The sequence below is a fragment of the Camelina sativa genome, chromosome 7 (genome assembly GCF_000633955.1).
Source record: "Camelina sativa cultivar DH55 chromosome 7, Cs, whole genome shotgun sequence".
NCBI lineage: Eukaryota > Viridiplantae > Streptophyta > Magnoliopsida > Brassicales > Brassicaceae > Camelina > Camelina sativa.
In genome coordinates, this window is record NC_025691.1 from 19,979,976 (window position 1) to 20,007,837 (window position 27,862).

The 27,862-nt window shown below is 34.2% G+C and overlaps 6 protein-coding genes across 7 annotated transcripts in view; 4 read left to right on the forward strand and 2 right to left on the reverse strand.

Moving 5' to 3' along the window:
- On the forward strand, nucleotides 12-2,625 carry LOC104701631 (putative protein NRT1/ PTR FAMILY 2.14). Its single transcript, XM_010417351.2, has 4 exons — nucleotides 12-120; nucleotides 222-439; nucleotides 763-1,322; nucleotides 1,765-2,625. Exons 1-4 carry the CDS (start codon nucleotides 33-35, stop codon nucleotides 2,555-2,557), a joined length of 1,659 nt encoding a protein of 552 aa, XP_010415653.1. The 5' UTR covers nucleotides 12-32; the 3' UTR covers nucleotides 2,558-2,625.
- Nucleotides 9,473-14,329, forward strand: LOC104701632 (protein NRT1/ PTR FAMILY 2.13-like). 2 transcript variants are annotated; one of them, XM_010417352.2, is made up of 5 exons: nucleotides 9,476-9,837; nucleotides 10,327-10,544; nucleotides 12,098-12,239; nucleotides 12,763-13,186; nucleotides 13,281-14,329. In XM_010417352.2, the coding sequence occupies exons 1-5, from the start codon at nucleotides 9,648-9,650 to the stop codon at nucleotides 14,170-14,172; spliced, it is 1,866 nt and encodes a 621-aa protein (XP_010415654.1). In that variant the 5' UTR covers nucleotides 9,476-9,647; the 3' UTR covers nucleotides 14,173-14,329. The 2 variants fall into 2 exon arrangements, with proteins under 2 accessions (XP_019083272.1, XP_010415654.1); XM_019227727.1 differs by lacking the exon at nucleotides 12,763-13,186 and having other exon boundaries at nucleotides 9,473-9,837; nucleotides 12,098-12,663.
- Nucleotides 15,554-16,927, forward strand: LOC104701633 (thioredoxin H8-like). Its single transcript, XM_010417354.1, has 3 exons — nucleotides 15,554-15,829; nucleotides 16,323-16,445; nucleotides 16,562-16,927. The coding sequence occupies exons 1-3, from the start codon at nucleotides 15,638-15,640 to the stop codon at nucleotides 16,697-16,699; spliced, it is 453 nt and encodes a 150-aa protein (XP_010415656.1). The 5' UTR covers nucleotides 15,554-15,637; the 3' UTR covers nucleotides 16,700-16,927.
- LOC104701634 lies at nucleotides 17,391-18,836 on the reverse strand. Its single transcript, XM_010417355.1, has 2 exons — nucleotides 18,190-18,836; nucleotides 17,391-17,917 (listed from the first exon to the last, which is right to left on the reverse strand). The coding sequence occupies exons 1-2, from the start codon at nucleotides 18,742-18,744 to the stop codon at nucleotides 17,636-17,638; spliced, it is 837 nt and encodes a 278-aa protein (XP_010415657.1). The 5' UTR covers nucleotides 18,745-18,836; the 3' UTR covers nucleotides 17,391-17,635.
- LOC104701635 lies at nucleotides 21,436-22,990 on the reverse strand. Its single transcript, XM_010417356.2, has 2 exons — nucleotides 22,242-22,990; nucleotides 21,436-22,129 (listed from the first exon to the last, which is right to left on the reverse strand). The coding sequence occupies exons 1-2, from the start codon at nucleotides 22,899-22,901 to the stop codon at nucleotides 21,617-21,619; spliced, it is 1,173 nt and encodes a 390-aa protein (XP_010415658.1). The 5' UTR covers nucleotides 22,902-22,990; the 3' UTR covers nucleotides 21,436-21,616.
- Nucleotides 24,984-27,862, forward strand: part of LOC104701636 (LEAF RUST 10 DISEASE-RESISTANCE LOCUS RECEPTOR-LIKE PROTEIN KINASE-like 1.5) — an 11,253-nt gene continuing 8,374 nt past the window's right edge. Inside the window, exon 1 of the mRNA XM_010417358.2 lies at nucleotides 24,984-25,617. Within this exon, the coding sequence (XP_010415660.1) occupies nucleotides 25,297-25,617 (321 nt within the window). The 5' untranslated portion in view covers nucleotides 24,984-25,296. The remainder of the gene's footprint in view (nucleotides 25,618-27,862) is intronic.

The window sequence follows — 27,862 nt, forward strand, 5'->3', positions numbered from 1 at the left end:
AAGAGGACTACTAGAAGAGTTTTAAAAAAACCATGGATAATGAGGGAGGGACAATTTCTTCGGATTCAACGATGAGACAAAGGAAGCCTCTTGGTTGGAAAGCGATGCCTTATATCATAGGTACTTATAATCACTGTCAAAATTAATTTCCATATCTGTTTACTGTTATTGTAATTATAAGATACCTACGGCTAGCTTAAGACATCACATTGATGATGTAGGGAATGAAACATTGGAGAGGCTTGCGACATTTGGATTAATGGCAAATTTTATGGTGTATATGGTAAGAGAATATCATATGGACCAAGTCGAAGCTGCAACTCTAATCAACACTTGGTCTGCTCTCACCAACTTTTCTCCTATCATCGGAGCTTTCATCTCCGACTCATACACCGGGAAATTTAATACCATCGTCTTCGGTTCCATCGCTGAGTTGTTGGTAATAAAGCTTTTTTTCTTATTTTGCGTAATACAGTTTTCAATCAATTTTTTAATTGATGTTTGATGCTTCATGTGATATGTCATATGATCTCAATTATTTGTTTACGTTTGCATTTGCTTTTACATTTCTTGTGAATTCATTTTCCATGAACCCATTTTTTAGCATTCGGTTTGCTTTTACACTTTGCAAATATTGTTTTTCAAATTTTTTTAAAAAAATAATTCAGTTTGCTTTTTTCTTTTTTCACATGTAATGTTTCATACGGATTATGGGACCATATTTTTGTTTCTAATGTTTGGAACGTGACAAACATTCAACAGGGCATGCTGGTGTTGACGTTCACGTCTCTGATCCCTAATCTACGACCACCACCTTGCACTGCCGATCAAATCACCGGCAAATGTATACGTTACAGCTCTTCGCAGTTATACGTTTTACTCTCAGGGCTTTTCTTGTTATCAGTCGGAACAGGAGGGATCCGCTCGTGTAGTATTCCTTTTAGTCTCGATCAGTTCGATGATTCGACTGAAGAAGGCAGAGAAGGAAGTAGAAGCTTCTTCAGCTGGTACTATACAACTCATACAATTGTCCAGTTAATATCAATGACTCTAGTGTTGTACGTACAGAACAACATCAGTTGGGCCATTGGATTCGCAATTCCAACCGTTCTCAATTTGTTTGCCCTTGTTCTACTTTTTGTGGGAACTCGGTTTTATGTCTTTGTTAAACCCGAAGGAAGTGTGTTCTCTGGGATCTTCAAGGTTCTTGTGGCTGCTTATAAGAAACGCAATGAACGGTCTCCTTCGGAGACTGACTATTATCGACCGTTACTAGAGACAGATGTACAATCAAACAAACTCGTACTCACTGACCAGTTCAGGTAACCCTTTATTACTCTCTTCGTTTCATATTATTTTTTGTCTTAATATTTTCTTTGTTGGCATTTTGTTCAAGTCATAATTGAAGAAATAATTAAGCAAAATATCAAGAGATAAGCTTGATTTTGCAAGGATATAAAAGAATTTTTAGCATATTTTTAAGTATTAAATATTAAAAATGACACTTAATTTGAATAAAATGAGTAAAGAATATTGTTATAAAACTTTATTTTTGTTTCATAATTTTTTATTTTTATGTATTAGCAGTGCAAAATTTAGTAACTCCCAATTTTTTTTATACTTTTTTCTTTGGATAGAGATAAAATTGTTGAGTAAAAGTACTAATAACGAAATGGAGATAGTGAGTGATACGTACGTTTAGGTATCTAAATGCGAATAAATGTGATTATTAAACTCTGATTTTTGTCTTTAATTTGGTTCCAGATTCTTGAACAAAGCTGTGATAGTGATGAGCAACGATGAAGCTGGAAATGAAGAGTGGAGAATCTGCACGGTGAGGCAGATAGAGGATATAAAGTCTATCATCAGCATTATTCCAATATTTGCTTCAAGCATTATAGGATTCTTGGCTATGAACCAACAACAAACTTTTACAGTCTCACAAGCGCTAAAAATGGACGTCCAATTTCCCGGCACTTCTTACCTAATCCCTCCTGCTTCTATAACCGTCGTATCATTATTGACCATAGGCATTTGGCTTCCCTTCTATGAAACCGTTTTGGTCCGACACATTGAAAACATTACAAAGCAAGGAGGCATTTCTTTACTCCAAAAAGTTGGCATTGGAAATTTTTTCTCCATCTTGACGATGTTTATATCGGCTATTGTGGAACAAAAGAGAAGAGATTTATCGCTTACCGGGGTAAACATATCGGTTTTCTGGCTAACACCGCAGCAAGTACTGATGGGGTTTTATCAAGTCTTCACCATTGTTGGTCTCACTGAGTTCTTCAACAAACAAGTTCCAATCAACATGAGAAGCATAGGGAACTCGTTGCTTTACTTAGGTTTGTCTCTAGCCAGTTATCTAAGCAGTGCGATGGTGAACATTGTTCATAGTGTCAGTGCTCGTGGAGGACGACAGAGTTGGCTAACGGATGATATTGACACAAGCAAGTTGGATTATTTCTATTACTTTATTGCCGCTTTAAGCACTCTTAATCTCATCTTCTTCTTATGGTGTGCTCGAAGATATCGTTACAGAACCATGTCATAAATTATACTATGAACACTACTTGTGTGTACACATGACATTTTAAAAGTCTATAAATAGTTTAACATGTTACAAAATTTTAGATTTTCTAATTCTGTATTTAAATATATATACAATATGTTGTATTTTTATTTACTTCGAACATCTTTGATTATAATTAATTCCCTTTATAATAAAACGGAAGTACACAACATTGTTTTGTAGACTATATAATTTTAATAAGTTAGTAACAAATAGGTTATAGATTAACTGGTTACAAGTTAAATAGTGGATGCAATCTTAATTTATTTTCGGAAGATTTTATTACTATAGCACGTTGTTTTCAAAAATCTTAAAGAGAATATTCTAAAGAATCATTTTATATCATCTAACTTACCATATTAATTTATTTTATTAAATTATTCATCAAAGAAAATCCTTTGATATATAACTTAACATATTAATTTGTTAATTATCATTATACTTCACCTCTCATTTTTATATATGAGTCTATGTTATTTTGTGAAACAAATAAATTATCATATTATTTATTATAATTAAAAAATAGTTTTATTTCTGGATATACCATAAGTTGAATTTTTAAAAACAAATATAAATTGTTCAATCTATAAAATATTCAAGCTTTAGTAATATTATTCTTTAAAAATAATATATATTGAATTAAAAAATTTACTGAGTAACGGGTCAAAATTTGAATTTTAAATTCAATTTCATATTTTTTGTTGAATTTTATAATTTTATATTATATAATAACCTTTAAATAATTTGTTTTGGAATATTTTTAAAATATTGAAACTTGATATAAAAGTTAGAAACTATAAACACTCTAAATTGATTTGTTATAGCAATGTCAATAATATGTCACTATAATATGAAAGAATTTCAAGAAACCAAGTATATTAAAAAAAAAAGTATAACAATATATTCAATTACTCATAATATAATAACTCGCTTTTAAAAAACCAAATTTACAAAATTATGTTTTATAATAACACTCAAGTCATAATATAAAATATACATTGTTGAACTAACTTCACATACATAAACTAATAAAACATTTTAAAATTTTATTTTAAAATAAAAAATATACAAAATTTTGTATAAAATAAAATTTAACTAATGTTATAGCACAAGTACTTATCTAGAATCATTAACAATATAAAATTTACAAAATAGGTGTTTTTTTTCAAATCATCATATTTAGCATATGATTTTCTTGCATAATGTTTTATCCAAAAAACTTTTAAAACAATCACATTAATTATATTTATATAAAAAATAAAATATAAATAAAATAAATTTCAGTCCGTGCTCTAGCACGGTCTTAATCTAGTTAATTATTATATGAGCACTCAGTTGTATATATTGTGACTCATGACATTTTAATAATCCACAGTGATTATTGACATACGTTTACACTTTACATGTTGTAAAGTTAGGAATTCCTAATATTCATAGTCCTGAAAAGAAAATTATAAGATTTTCTTTTAGAAAATTTTCATATTCACTTCTCTATTATTATATTTCTCATGTATTTATAATTCTTTTTTTCTCAAATTTCTGTGTTTCACTACCAAAACTTTTTTTTCCATCTCTAATTAAAAAAAAAATCATTCTATTCAGTGTCGGCAATGAAACATAAAATATATATATATATATATTTCAATTTGTAAAAGTTTAAATTATCTTATATATTTTTAAAAATTTGTTTTTCAAACCTTTTTTCATCATTTGAGCATTATAATAAATAACAATCTTATTTCATGATAATATACGAATGGAGTAGCTATCGAAAAGTTTCATCTTCACTTCTCTATTATTATATTTCTCATGTATCTATAATTTCTGTTTTTTCTCAAATTTCCTTATTTCACTACCAAAAACTTTTTTTTCTGTCTCCAGTTTAAAAAAATATATATATATATATATATATATATATATATATATATATATATATATATTCTAGATGGTGTATGCATGCGCAATAAAACTTAAAATATATATATATATATTTCAAATTTTAAAAGTTTAAATTATCTTATATATTTTTAAAAAATTGTTTTTCAAACTTTTTTTCATTATTTGATGCATTATAATAAATAACAATCTTATTCCAAGATAATATACGAATGGAATAGCTGTCTAAATTTTCATATTTCTTCATGTAAATTTTGACTTTGGGTGATGTGTTACTTAGTTGTCCATTCATATTAACCAGGAAAAAAAATTCATTACTTCAATAATTGGAGTAACGATTACTCGACATGAACAAAAGACTGCGGAATATTCAAACGTTGGTGGGCATTTGATCAAACCCTATGTGTTTGTCTACCTGCAGTCTGCACAACTGATCACATGCATATGTTTCTAACTATAATTCCGTTCATAATTTACTAATAGTATAATTATTTATTTTTTTGTGAGAAATATTGTACTGTATCAGATAAATTCCATTCTATGACCTCGTGATAGATCATAGATGTCTCCGAAAAAAACCTTTTCATTTAATGTCTCTTTGGATTCAAAGTTTTCACATACTGTATTTTAACTTAAATCGGGTTTAATTAATTTACGATCTAAACCGATATTGTCAGACCACCTAAAAACCAACTCTAAACCGAATTAATGAGATCAAGGAAACCTCAAATCAATTTATGGATCCTTGTTGGCGAAATTGAGACTAAAACTATAACATTAACTTGTATTAATATATAGGAAACAAAAATTCTCAAAAGCCTTTACTTTAACAAAAACCTTTGCAGTCACATGTATTTTGCCAGCTCTTTTGAGAAATATCAGCAAGGAGAGACCCACGAAAAAGGAACAAATCGAATAGTGACCGTTAAAAATTATACAGGCGTTAAAATTACAGGAGTCACTCAATTTTTTTTTAATAGATAACCCTAAATTTTCAGACCCAAAAAAAAAAGAAATAAAAAAAATACCTAAATAATACTAAAGAATAACAACTCAAAACAGGTGGAAAATGTCAAAATGAAATCAATATGATGTGATCAGTGTATTTAATGTAATTTGAAATTAATCACTAGAGTGCAAATGGGAATGCAAAATACGATGGTCCACCGATCCTTGTCAATTGTCATGGTCTTGTACACACTCGAAACAGAATACAAGTCAACGAAGGTGTCTCATTGTTGATTACTCTTTACTTCTTACTTCTCAAATTCTTAGGCTTGTACGTAGCTCTCCATTCTGAAAGTTACAGAATATTCTCCCTTTCATAGAATCTTCAACTTTCTATTTTTCTTCTAATCGTTTTAAGGTTAGCGTAATCTTTAGTTTTATAATGTGTCTTAGGTCTAAATGAATTCACTACAAACTTGATGTAATTTTATATTTAAAAGTACAAGTGTTTTCTTATAACATACTCGAGATAGTAATATAAGAATTGATTTGTAGTTGTGTCGTTCAACAGGGTCAAAAATGTATTCCCACATTTAACATGCTTTTGCTTTAGTTAGTAATTATGGTATACTTTGTAAGAAGATATAAAAAAGATATATATCTCTTTATATCTAACCATATGAAGTCGGTAGATATGATCCTCCCAAATACAATATAGAGAATTGTGACCTTTCTAAGAGTTGGAGTTATCTATCAAACACCATATACATTTTTCATTATTCGACCGTGACCACTAAAAATGCACATATTTGATAGTGACCCGCACTACACACAGCTCAGCATATTGAGACAGGTTATATTAAAGCGGTCCAGACCTTAGGTGCCAGTCCACGGTTCATTTCATTTGACCATAGAGAATGGTGAAGAGTGAAGACGCGCATATGTTGATAAGATGATCGAACGGTGCTAAAGATCTGACCACATAATCGAACGGTGACATGGTGCGGATCCCACTTCAAGGTCCAAACAAAATAGAATTAATAAAGAAGAAAAGACAAGGCGGGTTAGCGAAGATATCTTATGGCTCGCGCATGCGACAGTGTTAGGCACTTGCATTTTGCCTAAAAGGCGATAAAAGCTTACCTCATCATTTCATATTTCTCTATCTGTTTCTGTCTTGACTCACCGATTTTCTATTTGTGTTCAATTTGAGTTTTACAAGTTTAATCTTTCCTTCTAACATAAACATCCAGTCTTTGAATATCTATCGATAAAAGCTTACCTCAACAAACAATAATGCTTTTATTTATTTTCATTTGATTTCTTGTGAAGTCTTTTCACTTTTGTTGGCATATGTATTACTTAAAAGTTAAACAGTAAACCTATGTGTGCTAGAAAAAGGGTGTTTCAAGTATTTTTTTTAATATATATAAAATTATTGTAAGTGAATTTTTTATATATAATAAGAATGTTTTGTGGTTTATCAATGTTTTTTACTACAATAAAGAATGAAATTTGAATTTCAACAATTTTGCTCGGAGTCTAAATACCTCCCACGGTTTTTGTCCGTCAGAGAACGTTGAGGGTCTCAAATTCATGGGTGAAAAGAGCTAGCTAGTGCTTCTACCATTTGTGACTACAGTGCATGATAGATTCCTTTGGACATTATCTTATCTTCTCTTTCCATTAGTTCTAATCCGCACTACTGGCCTCGTGGCCCGTGTGTAGAATAGAACCTGATTTAAACACGATACTCCAAAAACCCTGTCTTTGACTTGACTCGCTATATATAATCTGCTCTCAATGAGCGACCGAATAATTTGACAAATTGGAATTTCCAAGTTTTGTGTCTTCTGTTAATTGTATAAAGCATATCTTCCTCTTATTACTGATTACAAATTAATTATTAATTAATTTGAAACTTTGAAAAAACTATCGCTACAAATCCAAAATCGTATAAAATGAAAAAAAAATTAAAATATTTCAAAGGTTCCAAAAGTTAGGATAGAACTATGTCAACTAAATAACTAACAGAAACTAGGGATCCAAATCTCGCTTCGTTTAAGAAAAATAAAAGAAATTAAAGTATGCTTTAATAATATTATTATGAGATATAATATCTCAGATATTGTATAATGCTTAGGTAAAAATAAGATTGTCTTATTCACACCCATCATCCACCATACTCCAAATATATGATCGACAACACACATAAATCCGCATGAGGAGTATTATCATCGAACCGATGATAAAGAGCCTAACAAATGACAACCGTTAGGATGCAAATGTACTCTAACCGATGGTTCATTAATTTACATCGTATTTTACCGTAACAAATGTATGAGACATTATTGTTTTCAATATATATATATATATATATATATAGATATATATATTTCAAAAACTTGTATGAGACATGGAAAGGTTGACGATACGTGGAAGGTGGAGCAAAACAATAAAATTACGGACAGCCTAAGAAAAAAAAAACATGGTGTCACAGAAAAAAAAAAAAAAAGATAACATATTACTAAATTGGGGAAAAGTCATTTAATACATCAATTTTTAAATTTTGGCCAAAAAAGAATATGAACTTTGTGAAAAACTATTTAACACATCAAATTCTGTTGATTAACCATTTAAAACATTAGATATCGTTGATCAAATCAAAATACAAATGTTGTTAGTTAAATAAGATAACTGAGCAACTAACGATCCTTACTTTACCGATTAAGGACTAGTCAACAGAATTTGATGTATTAAATGATCTCTCACAAAATTAATGATTTTTTTGTCTAAATTTGTGAGTTCGTGTATTTAACCAAAATTAGACAATTTAATATTTTTTGGTGCTCATGAAGACGAAAAGACTTTAATCAAATTCTGCGGAAGTAAAAAAAATTATGCATTTTGATTTATTTTTTTGGTTCACATTACTCAACACTCTTTGATTTATATCGCTATACCATAAAATCAAGCTTAATTTGACTATTATACAGTTAAGTGTCATTTGAACATGTGCAGCAAATATCTTTTGCAATAATATTTCTGGGTAGAATTGAAAAATATATTGTATTTGTTTACATCAATTGAGTTGAAGATTTTTTAAACTTAAGAAATTTTCATGAATATAATCCATGACATGGATATTATTTTACAGAAAATATATAATCTACTATTTATGTAATTAATACACATTCCTATATTATCTCTATTATTTGAGAGGTGATTTGTTAAATTTGTTGATGTATTGCTCTCTTATGTTTTCTGAAAACAAAAAAAATAATTAAAAATAATATTTACTTTTCTAAAATACTATAGAAACCACTATGGTAAATTTTATTTGTCTTTTAACAAACAAAAATATTATACATATGATCAAAATTCCATAATTACATTTTTATTGACATATTTTACAATTCAGCAATGTGTTTATGTGAATTTTATGTGAATTATCTTTAAAATATAATATTTGCTATATTTTTTTTTTAACTTTTTAAAGAGTATAGAATGACTTTGATTTTGGATGTTTTACTAACTCATTCAATAATTAGTCATTCTTAGTTGAATAATAATAAATTGAACTATTCAAATTAGATATAATGCAATTAAATACATCAATTTTTAAATTTAGGCCAAAAAAATCATGAACTCTTGTGTGAGGCCATTTAATAGATCAAGTTCTGTTGACTAGCCGTTTAAAACACTGAATATCATTGATGGAGCAAAAAACAACATGCCTTTAAACGGCAAAGTAACAGTCATTAGTTACTCAATTATTTTATTTAACGACATATGTATTTGTGGTTTGATCCACAATATTTGATGTTTTAAATGCCTAATCAATAAAACTTGATGGTTTCTTACAAAGTACATCGCTAGTTTGGCCTAAATTTAAAAACTCATGTATTAAAATATTTTTCCTTTACTAAATTTGTTTTTGTTTTTTTTCCGCTTCTAACTTCTCACGTGGAGGATACTAGTGGCGAACGTCATTCAAATTCACCCACACCCACCATATAATATCTACTTACTTGCTTATATATACTTACTTCCACAAATTATTCACTACACCCAAAAGAACTTCTAACAGAGAGAAAGTTTGTGTGTATGTTGTGCCCACTGCATTTATCAATCATTTCATGTGCTTACATTGATTGATTTCACAACATTAAATCCACCCCAAAATCGAAGTGAATATATATATTCCGAGTGTAGTAACATCTTAGAGATGGTTTTGGAGGATAGAAAAGAAGACGGTTCTTCTTTACCACAACCGTCCGGTAGTTTCTCCAAATCGTCACCGTTGGAGTTGGATGTCGTTGATCCGTCCAATCAGAAAACTTCGCCGGGAACTGTTTTGGATGGCGAGAAGGTTGAGAAAAAGCCTGGAGGATGGAGAGCCATATCGTTCATTTTAGGTATTTTATTCGTAAACGTAACTTACGTTTTAGTTTACCAACTCCTTGACCTTTCCTCAATTTCCATAATTGGATACATATAGTTCTAGAACCCATTGAGTATATTGATATAGTTGGCCGTTTCATGATTCTCGTTTTGGTTGGTCTTTTCAACCCGATCAGGAAGAGATTCTATCAAAAAAAAAAATGGTTCGTTTTAGATCGTATTTTATTCTTGTAACCGTCGTCCAATTTGTTTGACACTCGTCTATCTGACTACTTATATAACGGAAACGGGAGAAACTTGCATTTTAAAAAAAAAGTTATATTTAACTAAATTTTTGTTTTACATTTTTTAACTTTGGTTTCCTCTGATTACTTATAACAAAGGATGACTAAAACTATTGTTGTTCTAATAATTGCTGTATTAAGTAAAAACATCATTCAATATGAAAAATATGGACGATTTGTTTTTTTTACAAGAAGTTCTAATAAAATGTGTCGAAACAGGTAATGAAACGCTGGAGAGACTGGGAACGATAGGGTTGTTGGCAAACTTTATGGTTTATCTAACCAAAGTGTTCCACCTAGAACAAGTCGACGCTTCAAATGTCATTAACATTTGGTCTGGTTTCACTAATCTCACTCCTCTCGTCGGAGCGTTCATCTCAGACACTTACGTCGGCCGCTTCAAGACCATTGCTTTCGCCTCGTTCGCCACTCTACTCGTACGTATAATTTTTATCCCTTTAATTGATTGAACTTTAATCCAATGTGTGTCTACAGATGCACACTTACGTACGTGCTCATAAATACATCAAATCTGCAACTATTTGTGGCCTAGTGGTGCCAGCATGGGTCAGTGCTTTAGCGTATACTGTTCGAATAGTTGCGGCCAACCAAAAAAAAACATAACAACTCTAATTAGAAACTTATCATATTAGAACATCTCCAGCGTCAAGTATGAGGATCATAATCTATTAATATATAATTATATTATAATAACTAAATTATGTATTTAAATTTAAATTAAAAATAATAATTTAACCAGTTACATAGTGTCAAATGGTATATACGTTTCTGAAAAGTTCTCAAATTAAGGAGAACCCGTATCTAATTCTTTCTCGAGTTGTTCATTTGTTTTTTTTAGATACCCAACAAAATAGTACCGCTGGAGATGCTTATCACTCAATTTATGTGTTGTTGTGTTTGTGTGGCGAAGATACATGATACTTGGCAAATTATTTCATCGCGCACGTCGACATGATAAGGACCTACGTTAAGACAAACTATAATAACAATTTATATAGTATTTTCTACCTATTACATTACTATATATTTATTTTATTTTGTCAAATATATCAAATTACTTTTGTATCGTAAGAAAACGCATGAACTTGTAGAGCGAGTGAGGGACCACGCTATCGAGGACGATAAGGTCGGTCTATAATGTGAATCATTGGAAGAAAATAATAATTTGTTAGTACACTTATCGTTGTCGGTATTTAACTTGAGCTCACGTAATATATCATTCAAAAAATTATAAGAGAACCACATACATCTCACAAAGACAACTCTGGTTGATTGATGAAACATTTCCCAATAAAGGAGTTTCGTTTAGAACGTGCGTTATGTCTTAGAGATAAAGAGATGTGCGTAGAAAAGGAAGACATACGCAAGTGGTCGATATAGATTATAGACTGTGAGATTGTCCAATAATTGAGTTCCTTGACGATATAGCTAGCTTAAAGGGGTTTAGATTTTGTCAATCTCACAGTGACGTTAGGTATATAATGATAGTTACTTTTCTAGTGTCTGTTTCATTGACTATATTAGAATCATGATTGCATCCAACTTGTTGATTTTTCTTACACTTTGTTGTCATTTTTGTAATTATTTAAACGCTAATAAGGAACATAAACTGTTACAAGTTACAACTAACTTCTTATATTACTAATACTATATAAGGTTACAACAGAAATAAATGATATTAGGTACTACGTCGTTTGTCAGTTCAGCTATTGAAAGTTACATTACCTTTTTAATCATATGAAGTCAAAACTAATTAAGACTATTTGAAACTTTATAATAATATTGTACTTGTTTGTATTTTGATCTCACAACTTCAATTTATCCCACAAAATTAATAGTGTTCGCCTTTTTCAGTTTTAACTATATAACAAGTATCCAATTCATTTTCAAGTTATAGAATCACACTACTCATGAAGAATCGGTTTCAAAATGAATGATGACTAATGATAGTAACATTGACAATATGCAGGGACTAATAACAATTACACTCACAGCATCGCTTCCTCAACTCCACCCAGCATCATGCAACAGCAAGGACCCACTCAGTTGCGCCGGTCCGAACAAGCTCCAGTTCGGAGTTTTGCTATTGGGACTATGTTTCCTCTCTATAGGGAGTGGAGGGATACGACCTTGTAGCATCCCATTTGGGGTTGATCAGTTTGACCAACGAACTGAGGAAGGGGTTAAAGGAGTGGCGAGTTTCTTCAACTGGTATTACATGACTTTTACTATTGTACTGCTCATTACACAGACCGTAGTTGTGTATATCCAGGACCAAGTCAGTTGGATTATCGGCTTTAGTATCCCTACCGGACTCATGGCGCTTGCGGTGGTTATGTTTTTTGCCGGAATGAAACGTTATATCTACGTTAAACCTGAAGGGAGTATATTCTCTGGGATTGCTCAAGTTATCGTGGCAGCTCGTAAGAAGCGAAAGCTGAAAGTTCCGGCAGAAGATGACGGCACTGTGACCTATTACGACCCATCCAACAAATCTAGCGTGTTATCCAAGTTACATCGCAGTAACCAATTCAGGTACTTTATAATATTTTTTTTTTCACTTATTANGTTGCGCCGGTCCGAACAAGCTCCAGTTCGGAGTTTTGCTATTGGGACTATGTTTCCTCTCTATAGGGAGTGGAGGGATACGACCTTGTAGCATCCCTTTTGGGGTTGATCAGTTTGACCAACGAACTGAGGAAGGGGTTAAAGGAGTGGCGAGTTTCTTCAACTGGTATTACATGACTTTTACTATTGTACTGCTCATTACACAGACCGTAGTTGTGTATATCCAGGACCAAGTCAGTTGGATTATCGGCTTTAGTATCCCTACCGGACTCATGGCGCTTGCGGTGGTTATGTTTTTTGCCGGAATGAAACGTTATATCTACGTTAAACCTGAAGGGAGTATATTCTCTGGGATTGCTCAAGTTATCGTGGCAGCTCGTAAGAAGCGAAAGCTGAAAGTTCCGGCAGAAGATGACGGCACTGTGACCTATTACGACCCATCCAACAAATCTAGCGTGTTATCCAAGTTACATCGCAGTAACCAATTCAGGTACTTTATAATATTTTTTTTTTCACTTATTAAATTCAAGAGCCGTCTTTGTTACTTGAGACGACACTGACTACATGATTTGTTTTAAAATTAGGTTTCTTGACAAAGCGGCCGTGATATCAGAAGGTGACCTAACACCAGAGGGAGCTCCGGCAGACAAGTGGCGGTTATGCAGCGTCCAAGAAGTGGAAGAAGTGAAATGTTTGATCCGAGTCGTTCCTGTTTGGTCAGCTGGAATAATCTCACTCGCGGCCATGACAACACAAGGCACTTTCACTGTCTCTCAAGCTTTGAAAATGGATCGACACTTAGGTCCTAATTTCGAGATTCCGGCTGGTTCACTCTCTGTCATCTCTCTACTCACAATTGGCGTCTTTCTTCCCTTTTACGACCGCGTTTTCGTCCCGTTCATGAGGCGAATCACCGGCCATAAATCCGGTATCACACTCCTCCAACGTATAGGGACAGGGATCGTTTTCGCTATATTTTCTATGATCGTTGCGGGCATAGTGGAGCGTATGAGACGCAGACGCTCCATTAGTGCTGGAGATCCAACAGGTATGACTCCAATGTCAGTGTTTTGGCTCTCTCCGCAACTTATTCTGATGGGTCTATGCGAAGCTTTTAATATCATCGGACAAATAGAGTTCTTCAACAGTCAGTTTCCGGAGCACATGAGAAGTATTGCTAACTCTCTCTTCTCTTTATCCTTCGCTGGTTCAAACTACCTTAGTAGTTTTCTGGTGACTTTCGTTCATAAATTCTCTGGAGGGCATGATCGTCCGGATTGGCTGAACAAGAATCTCAACGCGGGGAAGTTGGATTACTTCTATTATCTGATCGCGGTTTTGGGTGTGTTTAATCTGGTTTATTTCTGGTATTGTGCTCGTGGATACCGGTACAAGGTCGCTTTACAGATTGGAGATTTTGAGGAGGACAAGCGTTCTGATGATCTTGAGATGACTTCGACAAAACCGATGAAATGATCGATATTGTTTGCAAGATTACTATGACAATGTTTCAACTAGATTATATAAATACAATAAAATTCTACATGCATGTTAGTATAATATATATATATATATATATATATATATGTAAATTACGCTCATCATGCTTCTAAAAATGGTTTTTGATCAGTTCGTTTGATTCTTCTTAACTCATGGTAAGTCTTTTTTCCTCTTCGTTTAATAGTAGAACTTCATCAGATTTGACACATATCTAACGATAAACCAATGAAAGTTTTGGCACCTTTCTAGATGATCACATACAAGGTGCCTTCCTAAAAGTAAGCAAGTTTTAAAATCCGTACAGAACGTTACTATAAAAAAATAGTTTGTGGTAGTTATAAGTTGTAATTAAGTTTTAGAAGAGTTGTGCTTTATTTTATGTTTTTCTCAAAAAAAGTAAAGAAAAAGCACATGGTATTTTGACGTTTATAAAATACAATTACACATGTTTAACTTTTATTGATGTTTTCTATGAATTGAATCACGTTATGAGACATATAGTAGTTTAATTTTATCCCTTTTCGGAAACCAATTGTAAATCACAACGCAACTATTTTGACAAAACAACCAATACTACTATTTTAATTTTATTAATCTTATTGATGTTAGAGTCCTAAAAGGACAAATTCATAACAAATTTGATTTGAAACAAAAAGAATCTACCGTTATTTTGTGTTTGCCTCGTTGCCATCATTCATATCACGTACATTGAATCCCGTTTCGTGTATGCTTTAAACATTTTTACTTTTGTATAAACGAATCAAGCGGAGCTGTTATCCAAAACTCAAATAAACTAAAATAAAATGAAAAGCTACGAAATGGGAATCATATATATTGTGTAGATTTTGATTCCACAATTTCACGGCTGTAAAAAAAAGTCAAATACTTCTGCTCCCACCTTTTTTTTTTGTCTCCTTTACGAGTACAGCAAAAAAAAAAAAAAACTCTCACTTTTGAAAAAAAGAAGATAAAAGCTTTTGATGCACCTGGGAAAACAACAAATACAACTCCTGCAGTATTATAACAATTAGTATATAAAACTAAAACATTTTATACAATTCCAGATCTATTCAATATATTTGATATGCGATTACAAAAGTTAAATCGATGAACAAAAACTGGTAAATTAAAACGTCTTCATAGCATTCTAATTACAAGTTGTAAGTATCCAGACAACTTGATCTCAATATGTTGACAGTTTATTAAAGTGGGTTTGCTGGAAACCTTTTTGCTTACTTGGTAGAATCTTATTTTTCGTTACCAATTAGAGTTATAAAAGTTGGTTACGGTTTACGGCTACTTGGTCCACAACAAAAGCCAACAAGAATATTTGACGTTGTTATAAAAGCCGACTCTTACGCTCGCATTATGCTCATCAAACTAAGAGCTTCAATCTACTAAAAAACACTTTCCTTCTTTTTGCTTCTAGAAACAAACAATAATGGGTGCTAACGTTTCTTCTCCAGACAAGAGGTTTCATCAGGTAACTCACTTACGTTCCATGAAGTCATCATGGACACCTCAACCTGAGAGTACTTATCCTTTCAAAGCCAACAGTCCTGGTATTGTGGAGATAAAAAACAAGAATCAGTGGAAATCTCGGCTCAACGCTCTCAAAGATACCAACAAGCTGGTATACAATTTAATATGATTGGTTGAACAGGCGTTCTTTAATTCAGATTCGAGATATGTTTAGGGGTCAAGATGACGCATTAAGTTATATGAATTTCTAACTTAAAACAAAATTTCAGTAAATAGCTTGGTCTACTACTATGTTTACTATATAGTCTAAGTCACATTTCAAACCTGATGTGAGATTTCTAACATGCACTCACGAGTCGATGATTTTTTTTTACTTATCTAAACCAAAGCTTATTATAAAATCGAAATATATCATTCTTATGTCACCATACTTGAATCAAATTCAGGCTATGATAATATGTTAATTCTTATAGGGATTTTTAATTTATAACTCAAATCAGCTGAAAATGAGTAGATTATTCGTTGTTCTATATAACATATATCACTCTAAATCCCAAATCCTAACTCAATGCAACTAACCTTTCTCTTAGGTTTAATTTGAAAATATCATAGTGAACATTCAATTTTCATGTTTTTATATATAGCTGGTGATCGAGTTCACAGCCAAATGGTGCGGACCGTGTAAATCCCTTGAACCAAAGCTTGAAGAGTTTGCAGCTAAGTACACTGATGTTGAGTTCGTGAAGATTGATGTCGACGTGTTAATGGTACTAATTAATCAACCTCTTTTTCTTCATCGTCTTTCTCAAAGTTTAAATAGAAAAGATCTCAACAAACTTTGGGTTTGCTTTGAGTAATAAAATAGTGTTTGGTTGAGATACAGAGCGTGTGGATGGAGTACAACCTTAACGCATTGCCTGCGATTGTATTCATGAAGAGAGGCAGAGAACTAGACAGGGTTGTGGGTGTGAAGGTTGATGAGATAGAGAGGAAGCTCCAGAAGTACACACAATCCTTATGATGAAACTATGAAGCTTCTAATTACGTTACACGCCAAACAAAACTCCTCATCACTTTGTGCCAAGAATAAATAGTATACTACTATATATAAATAATTGTTTGAACCAGGATTCAACAAAATAAAACATGTATGTGATGTAAAGGAATTGGATGTTGGATTTGCTATGTAATATAAATGTACGATCGGTGATTTGTGTTGCTTTAAGTGATTTGTGTTGCTTTATGCTTTCTTGTCGCTCCCCCAATCATTTTTAATTTATATACATGCATGAACTATTATAATTTTTTTTATAATCGAAATCCAGACAATAAGAAAGTCTCTGAAAAAAATGTGTATTCTTGCCATATTATAATAATCTGTTCCTAGTGCTTGCTTATTCGAAAACCAGACCACTATGAATTGGTTAAGAAAGAACCATTGCGTCTCCCTTGGTCACTGCTGTCATGAATCGAGATTGTTCATTTCTTATATTATTTTTTTAGTAAAACAAGCTCTTCACCAATACCACTTTAGTGCTAGAAATTAGAAAAATATTAGTAACACATGTCATAATTCTTACAACTTTAGTATAGTAACACATTTTATCTAAGTGGAAGAGTTGGTGAAGACTTGCGGTATGATTGGGTTACACTTTAATAATTAAGCAAAAGTCTTTTAATAATAAATCAATTCTAGATTGCGAATGTTCACATAAAAAAATGGCGAAACTAATAGCTTCGTTTACAAAACAAACTTATGTACAACAACAATTGAAAGATTATACCAATCCACAATAATAATCTTCTAGATTTTCTTATAATTAATTTAACACTCTTACGTCTTACCTAACATAAGCAAGGACTAAACTCTCAATCTTGACTCTTGAGCCTAATACTACTTCGACCACTACTATAGTACATTCGAAATGAAGGGAAACCACACAACTTGCCTTGCCGTTTAAGAACTACTTGAAGGTACTAGCACGACATGCATTGTTCCACTATTTGGAGGAAGTTGCAAACGAATTGGAAACAGCTTGCCATTCAAAGGATTGCGTGTACACACCACAAAATCATCCATGCTAGTCTCTTCTTGAAGCGCCTGCGTCAACTGCTCAACGCTGTTTCCTTTGAAAGTCAAAGCGTATCCAACGGCCGACTCGTCCTCCACATGTCCTTCCTCGTCCGCGATGTGGTAATAAATGATCCTTCCTTCAGATTTCGGCGGCGACGGGGTCAACTAGTCAAACCAAAAAACCAAGAAATTATTAAGACAACAATCTTTTCGTAAATAGGAGTTTGGTAAAATCTTTGGACATGAAATGAATATTCTAATAAAATAATTGAACGAATATCTTATCATTCGCTTTAGTCCAAAATATTTTTGGATATTCCAAGATTTTTTTTTTCTTTTTTGGTAAAAATATATATTCCAAGATTTGGACATCGAAAAAGATTCCAATGGCCAAACATAATGGATTGAAACAGCGTTAATGGATAAGGATAACCAACCTCTTCCTCGGATTTTTCTGAAGATGATCTAGAAACTGGAGAATACGATGGCCTCCTATGGGGCGGAGGAGTTGTCACCGGAGCTGGAGCTGGAGTAGGAGTCGCTGTTCCCACTAAAATCTCGACGATATCAACATCCCACAAGAAAGAGTCCGATACGTGAGCAGTGTCATGAGTGACAGAGTTACGCCACGGGGGAAGCCCACCATTGGCTCGAAGCAAGTTACCGTATCTCGTCTTAAGCGTCATTTTGGATCCTTCTCTGGCCGGCTCCCACTCCACAGACGAGTCGAGACGACTTGGTTTCGACAATACCACTTTACGCCCAGTGGCACCGAGCAAGAACCGCTCATTCGAAGCGGTGAGGTAATTGCCGTAGCAACTCTTCAAACGAATCACTTCAAAGGAACCACGAACCGGCTCGACTGTCCATCTAGCTCTCTTGTCGGAACCATTCCTGTCTTGAGTCACCGTCTCCTCGTCCTCGTCCGCCGCTAGATACTTATCATGGACGTTACGCATCCTTACGGCTTTAGCTTGATTGAAAAACTCCATTTGCTGATGACTGATGATGATACTATGTTATTACTATTTCCTTCTTGTCGAAGCTTAAAAAGTTTTTTTTTCCACAAAACAAAATTAATGTCAAATGTGATGTTTGGTGTTGTATTTATTATAGGGAGACTAAGTCCAAAGCGGTGCGCCCTGACGTGGACCTTTTATAATTGGTTTATTAGATTAAGACTCGTGATAGAAATTCATTTTATTTTTATCGTAATTTTTATATAAAATATAATTTATGTGATTTTTTTTAAAAGTTTTTTGGATAAAATGATATGCTAAATAAAATCATATATTAAATATGATGACTTAAAAAAAGACATATATTTTATAAGTTTTATATTGTTAATGATTCTAGATAAGTACTTGTGTTATAACACTAATTAATTTTTGTTTTATACAAAATTTTGTATATTCTACATCATGACTTGATGTCATTATAAGACATAATTTTGTAAATTTGAATTTAAATATTCAAATTTTGATCCGTTACCCAATAAATTTTTTAATTCAATAGATATTATTTCTAAAGAATAATATTACTAAAGCTTGAATATTTTATAGATTGAACAATTTATATTGTTTTTAAAAGTTCAACTTATGGTATATCCGGAAATAAAACTATTTTTAATTATAATAAATAATATGATAATTTATTTGTTTCACAAAATAGACTCATATATAAAAATGAGAGGTGAAGTATAATGATAATTAACAAATTAATATGTTAAGTTAGATATCAAAAGATTTTATTTGATAAATAATTTAATAAAGAAAATTAATATGGTAAGTTAGATGATATGGTTCTTTAGAATATTCTCTTTAAGATTTTTGTTATAACCTATTTGTAACCAATTAATCTATCATTAATATATAACCTATTTGTAACCAATTTATTAAAATTATATAGTTTACAAAATAATGTTGTGTACTTCGTTTTATTATATAGGGGATTATTGTATTTTGAATTCGTTCAAGTATTATTGATATACATATATAGCCATGTGATGAAACGAGTTTAGCCGCTAGCCATGGAAAAGTCATGCTTAATTGACGTGTTTCACCAAATTTTGTTTTTCCACGTTAGCATCCATAATTCCATATAGATAAGATCTCTATAATAGTTAATAATTCTATGTTCATCCTTTTACATTTCCCTTTGTAACTAGTAACTTGTAAATTAGAGACAAGAAGAGTATCAATTAAGCGATCATATCACTCTATCTCTATATGTGCCACGTATATAGATACATTTTCCAGCGATGAAATCATATAACTGAAATTAAAAAGTAAATGTCGTAAATAAGTGAAACGTACGATGCTTGTTATAAAAAAAATATATAAATTTTTCTTTGCTATAGATCCAGAAGAATATATGTGCATAAATGAAGAAGAAATGTAAAATGTATTGCCCGTAAGAAACAACAAGAGATGAGAGTGACGAGTGCGGGACTCTCCTTAAGGCTTAACTCTTAAGCCATGCATGCCCCCATGACAAAGATATCGTAACTAATACCAACTTTTCCCAGTGATACGTTACTCTAATTACTTACGTATAGGGTCGTTCTCATGGGCCGGACAAGTTGCGTTTGAGCCTAATCCACTTTCAAACACAACCTGCTTGAGACTGATCTCTTTTGGTCTTTATTTAAGAGTTTAAATCTGTTCTTAATTCTGGTCCGCCGACCGCAATTAAAATTAACTAAGAAAAACTTTTAAGGGAAACTGAACGGATGTTTTAGAATAGTTTGCTTATGAATTAACATCGTATGCAACTTTTATTAACATAACTAAAATTAGCGTTCCAAAATTTAGACGAATTGTTTTTTCCACACTACACGAACTAATTTATAACCGGAATGGCGTTACTTGGTGTTATATATGGAGTTTGACTGCTTAAATAGTTACTAATGAAAATGTAGTAAGAACTAGTGATACTCTTAATACCAGTATTACTTAAAATTTAAAAATTATGATTATTATTTTTAACTATTTTAGTATTGTTTACCAATTTTTTTTACTCACTAAAAGTTTTATATACCGTTTTATGTAATAATTTCAAGGATATATTCAACCCACACCACCGGTGCGTTAGGCTAGTGGTTTAATTGTAGGAGTTGGATCCATGTGCTTCCTAGTTCGATTTCCGGTGGGAAGGATGCTTTACGCCATGTTATAAGATATTAACAAAGGTTGGTCCTGAGCCATGGAGAAGATTAAAGTCGACGCCCGAAGTCCTCCTAGTTAACAAAAAATATATATATATATATTCAACCCACTAAAAAACAAAAGCAACGTCATTTGGATACATAGCCTAAATTCCAACACTAACTAAAAGTGCCTAATACAACAACTAAAATAGCCAAACATTAACTAACTACATAATAATCATATTGTCATAATTGCACTCATCACAACAATTTTAAAGACGTTCAGTTTCAACGATGTAGATTAGACTGATTAGTTAGTTTATATTGTCATATGACAATATGTAGACGTTCAGTTCCAAAAGCTAGTTCAAACTTCAAAGTGACAATTTGATTATTATTTTTCTGATGATTGTTTTATTTAGAGGTTCTTTCCCATTTGAAATTTCTACCAAAAGATGCATATAATGTAAACATGGTTTTTTTTTATTGATTAAATTTTACATTCATCCAGAAAAGAAAATTATTACTCCCAAAATTAATTAGAACAAGATTTTGTTATATATCAAGTGATTAAACTGTGTTTGCTGAATCCTTTTTTTTTTTACAAATGTCCCACACGCATTCCAATTAAATCCAACCAATCATCAGAAATATCAAAATTAATATTTGTCGTAAACACATTGACAAAGTTGTGAGACTAGTTCAAAAGTCATGAATCAACCGGTCCCATGAACCTCGACCACATCAACATCCCAAACCACCGAACTCTGCGTAACACTCCGATGCGGTGAATCATGAGTAACCGTATTCCTCCAAGGTGGCATTCCCCCATTGGCTCTTAGATAATTCCCGCCGTTTCTACTCCTTAGCTTCACCTTTAAACCTTCTTTAACCGGCTCCCACTCCCCCGCTGGCTCGTCCGCTCGTATCCTCCTCGACTGCACCACTTTATGCCCCGTCGCTCCCAACATAAACCTCTCATTTGACGCCGTCAAGTATCCACCGTGACAGCTCTTTAACCGTATCGCCTTTTCGGATCCCGGTACCAACTCAACTGTCCATCGAGCCTCCTTAGATGACCCGTTTTTTCCCATCACCACACTCTCTTCATCGTCATCAGCAATCAAATATTTCTCATGTGCACTGCTTCGTAATCGTACCGACTTCGCACCCCGAAATATTTCCATCGCTGTTACATTTTCTACGACTAACTTATTCGAATGTTTCCTCTGTACCAAAACAAATTACACCAAAGTCAATATTTTTGGTTACGTGAATGTAATAATCAAATGATATTAAATGAATTATTGTGTTGAGAATATAGAATTGACGCGTACGTACCTCGGTTTGTTTTGGGGACAATTTACCCGACATTGACGGAGTAAACATAAGTTTCGAAGAAGTGACCGACCCATGATCCGACCCGGTAGATTCAGAAGATCCATAAGTCGGTAATTTCTGAACCGGTGGTGACCCGTCATCAAAGACCGACGAGTTAAAACTCGAAGCCGGGGACACGAAACGATCGGCAAACGAAACCTCCTCAGGATTCACAACAAGCTCAACGGACCACAAGATCCATTTCTTGGTCGCCGGTATGTGCGGCTCACGATCGCACGTCACGGAGTTTTTCCACGGCGGAGATCCTCCGTTCCCGCGCAGATATTTTTCGTTCCACGACATGAGTTTAACCGTTGACTCGTCTCGTATCGGCTCCCAGTCGCTCTCGTGCTCCGCCTGACGAAACGGCGGCGTTTGGATGACTCTCGCACCGGTCATCCCAAGAAGAAACGACGACTCGCTCGCCGTTAGATACTTGCCGTAGCAGCTCTTGAGACGTATGAATTTGGGTTTACGCGGCACCATCTCCACCGTCCATATAGATTGCCGTGACGTTCCGTCGGAGCTTTGACGGACGGTTTTTTCGTCGTCGACGGCGTAGATGTATTTCTCGTGACAGCTCCGTAATCTAACGGCCGTACCGTTGGCGAACAGCTCCATTTTTTTTTTTTTTTCACTTCTTCGTTGAGGACACCCCGAGATGGTCGTATGAGACTATGATGAGTAACATTATTTATACGCCGTATTTTACTTATTCTTGTTTGCCAAGTATTACCAATTCATAAAATTAAAATTTCCGCGTAGATTGTTTGGAGATTATGTGTTTTCTTAGTTATGTCATTTTCATTACATTATTATTCTAATAAAGGATTAGTTTTTTCAATTTAATTTCCAGGCTGTGTATCAATGGTCTCTGTGACTTGGTCCAGATGTTCCACAGCCAATGGAGTACTTTGTTACTTTTTTTTTTTTATTATACTAGTTGTAATTTATGATATTTATATACACAACAAGTCGACTTTTTTTTTCTTTTTAAACTAGTGTTTGATTAGGTAAGAAAGAAAAAAAAATGTGATATAGGCTATAATAAGCTTTCAATAATAATAACTCCAAATGGTAAAATACATAATGACAAAATCTTTGACCAAAAGGTAAATTTGTGGAATAAATTTATTTTTATGAAATGTACATTTTATTTTATTTAGTTTCAAAATATAATATATAATCTAGGAAAAAATTTATGGTAATATTTGCTTAAAATGATAGAAGATCTCTTATCATTTAATATTTGATATATTTATTTACTAAAAAGTTTTCACTTTGCTTTGGGAGGAAGAATATAGATATTTTATGTCTTAAAATTACTATGGAATAGATTAACTTAAAGACACTTAACTTTATATTTAATAGTCCTTAATTACTTTAACCTTTTATTTATTTCTCAATTTTCTTAAGTTAGGACTATTAAATATGAAAATAAGGAGACAAAAAAGATAGAAAATACAGTGACGTTTCCAATTATTGTGTGACATGGGTTGATATTGCTGTTCTGTGTGGTGGACTCAACAAAATCTATAATAGCTTGCTAAGTATGGGTCGAAATAGAGGCCCAAACCAATAGTTCGACATTTTTAAACGATACAGGCCCAATAGTATAATTTGAAGTTTCAAAAGTCTAATGATTGAATTGGGGAAATTAATCACAGACATTATTAAAGAGTGAGACCCCAAAAAAGGTCAGCTTTATTCGGTCGCATCGCATCGCATTAATTGCCCCTTTATTTGAATTATGTGACTTGAGGAAAGGCTCCAAATCAACGGCTGTATCATTGCTTCTTTAGATTTTTGTTTGCAATCTTTAATGTTTGCAGGACAAAAACTCATAAGTGAACAAATGTGCTACAATTTTTATTTCATTAATGTATACGACCAACGAGAAGGACCCGCCGGATCAAGCCAACGGATGTGTTATGTGTATAGAGTATAGACTAATAAATATGTTCTGGTTCGTTATCTCATGCAGCATTGAAGATTAGTATTTTAAACCAATTCTTGCAACCTAGAACAGTATTTCTATGCAATTCTGACAGTACAGTCACGATTTTACATTTTTCAACTATGTCATTCCGCAGTTTAAATTCGTTAAAGTGATCTATAGAATTGAAAATGTAATTTTACGGTATTGACTTACCTAGACAGCTAGACTAGTATTCCCCATACAATTTCATGACATTGTTACAATATTACTCGGCTCGACCCAAATAGATTCTTTCTAACTTAGGAAGGGTTTTTTGTTTATCTATTCTTAGAATTAAAACCATGAATAAAAACTTATTTTCCGATGCAAAAAGCAACATATGAAAGCAAAATAATAAGATTTTGACGAAACAAAACACCCTAAAAAATGACTATGCACATTTTCTAGCTATGGTCGGTAGAGTTTTTTTTAGGCTCTTCTGCCTTTTCACCAACCATTTCTGCATTAAACTGTTATAAAGTTTTGAGTTCCTTAGATTTTCTAGCAAATAATTCAAAGACTGTTATAAGCACCCAATTTTATTATTGGCAAAAGGAAACATCCACTTTAATCAGAACTAATTTTTTTCCATTTGTCTACAATGTTTGTCGTCGCTTTTGACTTTCTATTAAGCTTATATTCCCATTTGTTCTTCACTCTCGTTCCCTATACTTTTCTCAATTATTTTCAAGAAAAGAAAAGACAAAGGAGGACTCTTCAAAATATTGCTCTTTACTCTCCCATTTATATACTTTTAATTTGAACATTTTTCTTTTAAATCAGAAAAAAAGAATAACATTTGAATTTCGACTTTCACTGCCTAGTGCCTAGGGAGAGTCGAAAACCAAAAAATTAAACAAAAATTTATTAAGATACTTGTATTTATTTTATAAAAAATAAACCAAAACTGAACTATTCAGTTCCAAGTCCCTAAACCTTCACGTGCCTCTTCTTCTTCCTCTTTCTCATAAACACTGTCCACTTCAAATAAAGTTCAGTCAACAGATTTAGAATCAGATCTCTTTTTTTCTCTTTTACATGTCTCAACCACCGTCTTCTTCTTCTTCTTCTTCATTGCGGTGCTTCTCTTTACTCATCTTCGTTCTCACCATTGTTAAACCTTCATTTGCATCTACTTCATCATGTTCTTCTTCAATCCATTGCCCACCGTTTAACTCCTCACCACCGTACCCGTTCTCAACTTCACCAGGATGTGGCCACCCTAACTTCCAGATCCAATGCTCTTCTCCACGCGCCACCATCACAATCAAAAACCTCACTTTCTCTATCCTCCATTACTCATCTCTCTCTTCTTCTCTCACCCTCTCTCCCATTACAAACTCTTACCGGAACCCAAATTGCTCTTCTCTCCGGTTCTCCTCCTCACCAAACCGGTTCATCGACCTAACCGGTTCACCTTTCAGAGTCTCTGACTCTTCTTGCTCTCGTCTCTCTCTTCTCCGTCCTTGCTCTCCTTTGACGCTCCCTAACTGTTCTCGTTGTCCTTGGGACTGTAAACTCTTGAAGAACCCGGGTCGGATCCTCCATGGTTGCGAATCAACCCACGGGTCGTTATCTGAACAAGGCTGCCAAGGAGATCTTCTTGGCTTTCTCCAAGACTTCTTCACTAGATTCGGATTTGAAGTTGAATGGGACGAGTCTCAAGATCCGTACTTTGCTAAATGCAGAGACTGTCACCAAATCAAGAACGGTGGTGTTTGCGGGTTTAATTCGACCCACCCGAATCAAGAATTCCTCTGTTTTCCCAAAAACAAATCAAGATCCGAATTAGTAACTAAAAGAGTCAATCACATCGCTGTCTTGTCTCTTATCTTCGCTTTGACTTGTCTCCTACTTGCTTTCTCCGTCGCCGTAGCGATCTTCCGATCAAGAAGAGCGAGTTTTTTGTCCTCAGTCAACGAAGAAGACCCGGCTGCTCTGTTCCTCCGCCGTCACCGCTCCGCCGCTCTTCTCCCACCTGTCTTCACCTTCGAAGAACTCGAAACCGCCACCAACAAATTCGACCCCAAGCGCAAAATCGGCGACGGTGGTTTCGGTTCTGTTTACTTAGGCCAACTCAGCGACGGACAGCTCCTCGCCGTTAAGTTCCTCCACCATCACCATGGCGCAACCGCCGCAGCCACCGAGCATTGCAAAGCGTTCTCGATGAAGTCATTCTGTAATGAGATCTTAATCCTCTCTTCAATCAACCATCCTAACCTCGTTAAGCTTCATGGCTATTGCTCTGACCCGAGAGGGCTTCTTCTTGTTCACGATTACGTCACTAACGGTACACTCGCTGACCATCTTNGATCTTCTTGGCTTTCTCCAAGACTTCTTCACTAGATTCGGATTTGAAGTTGAATGGGACGAGTCTCAAGATCCGTACTTTGCTAAATGCAGAGACTGTCATCAAATCAAGAACGGTGGTGTTTGCGGGTTTAATTCGACCCACCCGAATCAAGAATTCCTCTGTTTTCCCAAAAACAAATCAAGATCCGAATTAGTAACTAAAAGAGTCAATCACATCGCTGTCTTGTCTCTTATCTTCGCTTTGACTTGTCTCCTACTTGCTTTCTCCGTCGCCGTAGCAATCTTCCGATCAAGAAGAGCGAGCTTTTTGTCCTCAGTCAACGAAGAAGACCCGGCTGCTCTGTTCCTCCGCCGTCACCGCTCCGCCTCTCTTCTCCCACCGGTCTTCACCTTCGAAGAACTCGAAACCGCCACCAACAAATTCGACCCTAAGCGCAAAATTGGCGACGGTGGTTTCGGTTCTGTTTATTTAGGCCAACTCAGCGACGGACAACTCCTCGCCGTTAAGTTCCTCCACCATCACCACGGCGCAACCGCCGCCGCCACCGAGCATTGCAAAGCGTTCTCGATGAAGTCATTCTGTAATGAGATCTTAATCCTCTCTTCAATCAACCATCCTAACCTCGTTAAGCTCCATGGCTATTGCTCTGACCCGAGAGGGCTTCTTCTTGTTCACGATTACGTCACTAACGGCACACTCGCTGACCATCTTCACGGCCGGAGATCGAAGATGACGTGGCGTGTAAGGTTAGATATTGCTTTACAGACAGCTTTAGCTATGGAGTATCTTCACTTCGCCATTGTTCCATCGGTTGTTCATAGAGACATAACTTCGTCTAATATCTTCGTCGAGAAGGATATGAAGATCAAAGTTGGAGACTTTGGTCTCTCTAGGCTCTTGGTGTTCTCGGAGACGACGGTGAACTCGGCTTCTTCGTCTGATTACGTTTGTACCGGACCACAGGGTACGCCCGGTTATTTAGACCCCGATTATCACCGGTCTTTTCGGTTAACGGAGAAGAGTGATGTGTACAGTTACGGTGTCGTTTTGATGGAGTTGATTACGGGGATGAAAGCGGTTGACCAACGTCGTGAGAAGAGAGATATGGCATTGGCGGATCTTGTTGTATCCAAGATCCAGATGGGTCTTTTGGATCAGGTGATCGACCCGTTGCTTGCCTTAGACGGAGATGATGTGGCGGCGGTGACTGACGGGTTTGGTGTTGCGGCGGTTGCTGAGTTGGCGTTTCGGTGCGTTGCGGCGGATAAGGATGATCGTCCGGACGCTAAG

Coding starts and splice junctions, on each gene's coding strand:
- LOC104701631 (XM_010417351.2), top strand. CDS start 33: ATGGATAATGAGGGAGGGACAATTTCTTCGGATTCAACGATGAGACAA. Junction 121..221: donor AGCGATGCCTTATATCATAG/GTACTTATAATC, acceptor TTGATGATGTAG/GGAATGAAACATTGGAGAGG. Junction 1,323..1,764: donor GTACTCACTGACCAGTTCAG/GTAACCCTTTAT, acceptor ATTTGGTTCCAG/ATTCTTGAACAAAGCTGTGA.
- LOC104701632 (XM_019227727.1), top strand. CDS start 9,648: ATGGTTTTGGAGGATAGAAAAGAAGACGGTTCTTCTTTACCACAACCG. Junction 10,545..12,097: donor CCTCGTTCGCCACTCTACTC/GTACGTATAATT, acceptor GACAATATGCAG/GGACTAATAACAATTACACT. Junction 12,664..13,280: donor CATCGCAGTAACCAATTCAG/GTACTTTATAAT, acceptor TTTTAAAATTAG/GTTTCTTGACAAAGCGGCCG.
- LOC104701633 (XM_010417354.1), top strand. CDS start 15,638: ATGGGTGCTAACGTTTCTTCTCCAGACAAGAGGTTTCATCAGGTAACT. Junction 15,830..16,322: donor TCAAAGATACCAACAAGCTG/GTATACAATTTA, acceptor TTTTATATATAG/CTGGTGATCGAGTTCACAGC. Junction 16,446..16,561: donor TTGATGTCGACGTGTTAATG/GTACTAATTAAT, acceptor GTTGAGATACAG/AGCGTGTGGATGGAGTACAA.
- LOC104701634 (XM_010417355.1), bottom strand. CDS start 18,744: ATGGAGTTTTTCAATCAAGCTAAAGCCGTAAGGATGCGTAACGTCCAT. Junction 17,918..18,189: donor CAGAAAAATCCGAGGAAGAG/GTTGGTTATCCT, acceptor TGGTTTGACTAG/TTGACCCCGTCGCCGCCGAA.
- LOC104701635 (XM_010417356.2), bottom strand. CDS start 22,901: ATGGAGCTGTTCGCCAACGGTACGGCCGTTAGATTACGGAGCTGTCAC. Junction 22,130..22,241: donor TGTCCCCAAAACAAACCGAG/GTACGTACGCGT, acceptor GTTTTGGTACAG/AGGAAACATTCGAATAAGTT.